This window comes from Sesamum indicum, linkage group LG12, assembly GCF_026168435.1.
Source record: "Sesamum indicum cultivar Baizhima isolate 11 linkage group LG12, ASM2616843v1, whole genome shotgun sequence".
NCBI lineage: Eukaryota > Viridiplantae > Streptophyta > Magnoliopsida > Lamiales > Pedaliaceae > Sesamum > Sesamum indicum.
In genome coordinates, this window is record NC_142668.1 from 9,739,919 (window position 1) to 9,744,580 (window position 4,662).

Here is a 4,662-nt window from a genome sequence, read left to right on the forward strand (position 1 = left end):
GATATGTGTTTTCGTTCAACAACTAGATTCATCTGTTAGTAAAATTTCATGGAATTTGCTAACATCAACAAAAATGTTGAGTGAAAATCTATATTTACTCCAATTGTGTTACAAATTTATTTTAGGTCAAACAAATTTTTCCTCATCAAATTACTTTTGAAAGGGTCGGGCAAAAATGTACCTCCACACAAACATTAGTGTGGGAAGTTCTATAGAGTAGTTTGGTTAGAAAAAAATTGTTTGGCCTATAACAAGTCATTAACAAATCAATTGTCGGGCAAATATGGATTTCATTCAGTTATTTTGTGTGTAGATATAAGCTAATTCCGTGAATTTCGACAAACAGATACATCTTTTTGTACGACATAAACAAATTTTAAGATTATTAGATCTAATTTCTCGTACCACATGAGATTTTCATGTAATTAGGTCAAACCTCATTTAGGACGGTCTAATTTATCCTTATAAAAATGAAACAGATAAAGCTCAAACCTGACGACATTGGCTGCATTTCATTATACTTGTGACATTAACTAGGAACGTGATTAGAGCAAAAGTGTATGAATAAACAAATAAAACAGGATGGAGAAAATACACGTTGTCGGGGCATTAATCTAGAGAGACTCGACGTCTATATATACCTTTGCCCTATGAAATCTGTATTTCCATCTCCCTAAGTACGTACTAACCAGAGTACAATGTGGAGCTGCAAACTCTTCTTGTTCTTCATGTTACTGTCAACAATTGTACTGGGACTCGAAGCACGTCCTCAGAAACCCTTTTTCGGACAGAGAATGAGTATGACGGAATCCTTTCGAGAAATGTTCCAGAAAAAGATATTACTCGAGAAGGATTATAACGGTGACTCCGGCGTTGATGCTTACAAGCCCAGCCGGTATAGTCCAGGGGGACCTGACCCTCGCCATCACTAGCTAGAATGTCCCAAAAATGTCATAAATTCTTCAAATTTCTGTCTCATTTCCGTGTTTTCATGTTATATGATCAGTTGTGTCCAGTTCCAAACACTATATATGATGTAAATGCAGAAAGTTTTAATGTATGGATTGGTCTTTTTCGCCGTACGTAGAGGTTGATTACATGCTGTGCAGAGTTGTAAAGCATTGGTGCTTTTTAATGGTAGATAAGTCCATATGCAAAGAGAAGGGTAAGGATCTCCTAGCGTACATCAACATCACATACTGATGTCAGCATTTTTTTTTGTTAAGAATCATAATAGCAGGGACAAGGTCCATAAATAAAGATTTTCAAAAAGGTTTAGGTGAAATTTTTTAAAAGGTAAAATTATAATTCCGGTCTCATTAGATAGAGTCATTATTACTTTTGGTCTTCTACTTTATGGGATCGACATTTCTAATCCCAAAATTCTAAACTTTTGATATTATTGGTTCTGCACCTTTAAGTGTTAGCGGAAACTATTAGTCAACGATTGTTAACTTAACCAATGAATATCAAAATTTTATTATATGCCTCTATATTTTCCTAAAAAGGCTAAAATGATTCTGTATTTGAAAAAAAATCTCTTTATGCAATCAATTTGACTAAAATACCTTTCTTGATTTTCTAAAATCACCCTTCTTTATTTTTTTTATTTTGAGATTTTTCTTTAATTTTTCTCACTCCTAAAAATGAATAATTATTTTCTTCAATATAATTTACCCCCTATCTTAATGGAAAAGTGCAAAAGAACTACTGTGAAAAAATAAAGTGCAATTCACCCTCTTGTGATACTAAAAATGATGCAATTTACTCCTCCTCTAAAGGAACGTAAATTACGTTATTTTTTAAATTATACTTTATTTTTTTTATAAAAAGTTTTTTGTACTTTTTTATTAATACAGAGGTAATTGTATTTAACACATAACTAAATATAATGTTCTATTATATATGTTGCCGTATGAATTCAAATTTCCGTTCTCAATAGTTTAATAGTCGGAGATAGATCCTCAGTATCTTCTGTCGGATTATCTTTGACTGCTGCATGAGACGATTAGCAATTTTTACTGCAGCCACTCATCAATCCGGCGTGATCCACAACCTAATTTCTTCCACCCGAAAGCTTCACGTTCCAGATAACTCTGATGGAAAAAACATCAAACACCATAGGCACCTGCACCTGCTCCACGACCCCGCAAAAATCCGTTCACTCGATGAAGCAAAATCTTTCCACGCTTTCGTCATCACTTCGGGCTCATTTCCGACCCAGGAACCCGTTTTCCTCTACAACAATCTTGTCTCCAAGTACGCGTCCTTCGGCAAAATTCACATGGCTCGCCGGTTGTTCGACGAAATGCCTCAACGGAATGCTGTTTCGTATAGTTCCATGATAAGTTGTTACAGTCGAGATGGATTTCCGAAGGAGGCTTTGGGACTGTTCTCCGAAATGAGGAAGTGTGATTTTAAGCCGACAGAGTTTACGTTTGGCGGTTTGTTATCGTGTCAGTCGTTGGGTGTATTAGAAGGAATGCAGTTGCAGGCGTTGATTGAAAAGATTGGGTTGCTTTACGTAGACGCTTTTGCTGGAACTGCGTTGTTGGGAATGTACGCGAGACATGGATGTTTAGATGAAGCTCTTGGAATGTTTGAATTCATGCCTAAAAAGAACTTGGTAACGTGGAATAGCATGATACATGTGTTTGGTCAGATGGGTTATATAGAAGATTGCATTTTTATGTTATCTGAGCTGATGAGAAGCCGAGTTTGGATGTCCGAATACACATTCATCAGTGTTTTTACTAGCTTAGAGGAATTTGATATACAATTGGGCGAGCAAATACATGGGTTAGTGATAAAGTTTGGTTTTGATGCCGTAGCTTCAGTGTGCAACTGTCTGATTAATATGTATGCAAAGTCTGGCGCCACATGCTTGGCAGAGAAAATGTTTGAGAATGCTCCTGTTAAGGATATAGTGTCATGGAACACTGTGATTGGAGCAATGGCAAACAGTGATAAACCAGCCAAAACACTTGATATCTTCCTGAAGATGTGTATGACTGGATTATCACCTAATGAAGTAACATTTGCAAATCTGCTCAACTCTTGTTCAAGAGTGCACATTTTATCATATGGGGAATACATCCATGCCAAGATGATTAAGAAAAGATTTGAGTCTGATATGTACACTGGGAGTGCTTTGGTTAATCTTTATGCAAAGTTTGATAAGGTACAAGAAGCATCTATTTGTTTTGCTGGCATAACTCAGAAAAATTTGGTTTCTTGGAACTCATTGATGCTGGCGTACTCGAACAGGGATTCTTTTTCTGTCAGGTTGCTTCAGGAGATGATTCACTCAGGATATTACCCAAATGGAGTGTCATTTTCTATTGTTATTAAATCATCATCAAAAGCAGAGTTGCTACAACTTCACGCACTGACAATAAAAATGGGATACCATGAAAATGATTATGTGTCAAGCTCTCTTATAAGCTCATATGCTAGAAATGGTTTGGTGTCCGATGCCTTGATCTTTGTTGGTTCTAGTAGTAACAAGCTTCCTGTTGTTTCTTCTAATATTATTGCATGGATTTATAACCAAACAGGACATTTTGAAAAAACTCAAGAATTATATGCTGCAGTGGAGAATCCAGACACTATATCTTGGAATATTTTGATTGCAGCTTGTTCCCGGAATGGTGATTATAAAGAGACTTTTGAACTTTTCGGTCACATGCGTGCATCTGAACTCTGTCCAGACAATTATACTTTTGTTAGCCTCTTCAATGTCTGTACCAAATTGTGTAACCTTGCTCTGGGCAGTTCTCTTCATGGTCTTATTGTGAAGACTGATTTTAAGTTGTGTGACACATTTGTCTGCAACACAATGATTGACATGTATGGAAAATGTGGAAGCCTTCAGAGTTCAGTTAAAATCTTTAATGAGATGACGAAGAAGAACATTATTTCTTGGACAGTCCTTGTATCAGCCCTTGGACTGCATGGCCATGCAAATGAAGCATTACAAAAATTCAGGGAGATGGAGCGAATGGGCATCAAGCCAGATAAGGTTGCTTTTCTGTCTGTTCTTTCTGCTTGTAGGCATGTTGGATTGGTGAAACAGGGAATGGATCTCTTTAGCCAAATGAAACCAATGTATGGGATCGAACCAGATATAGATCATTATCTCCTTGTTGTCGATCTATTGACCGGACACGGGCATATTAAAGAAGCTGAGCAACTCATTTTGAGAATGCCTATTCCGCCAAATGCACTGATATGGCGTAGTTTCCTTGACGGCTGTAAGAAACAAAGGACCAAAGAAAGTCTTGCTCTTGCAGTATAAACCCTAAATATATGCTACAAGAGTATTTGTGTACAACTGATCACTTGCTTGGATTAATTACTGACTGTTGAATTTGAAGTCAAGTGAACGTTCATCTGAGTACTTATCTGCATGATATTGAATGGTTATGTCACGTCGTTTCATTTTTCCAACAAGACACAAAGATATCTTGGAGGAGAGAGCAGTGATGATATGGACCTATAAACATGTCTCTGACACCCTCAGGCTAAGTAGTTTTTTCTCTGGTGGAACACTAGTATCTGATAAATGTAAGTTTCAATACTAAAGAGGGTACAATAAACAACTAGCTCCAATCCAATCTACCAAGCAATTTTTCAAATTCTATATAACACGGACAATTGCGA

General features: G+C 36.7%; 1 protein-coding gene across 1 annotated transcript; it reads left to right on the forward strand.

The window, feature by feature from the left end:
- The first annotated feature begins 1,878 nt into the window (after window positions 1-1,878).
- LOC105178448 (Pentatricopeptide repeat (PPR) superfamily protein) lies at window positions 1,879-4,452 on the forward strand. The gene has a single exon (XM_020699399.2). It carries the CDS (start codon window positions 2,000-2,002, stop codon window positions 4,295-4,297), a length of 2,298 nt encoding a protein of 765 aa, XP_020555058.1. The 5' UTR covers window positions 1,879-1,999; the 3' UTR covers window positions 4,298-4,452.
- Window positions 4,453-4,662: the final 210 nt, after the last annotated feature.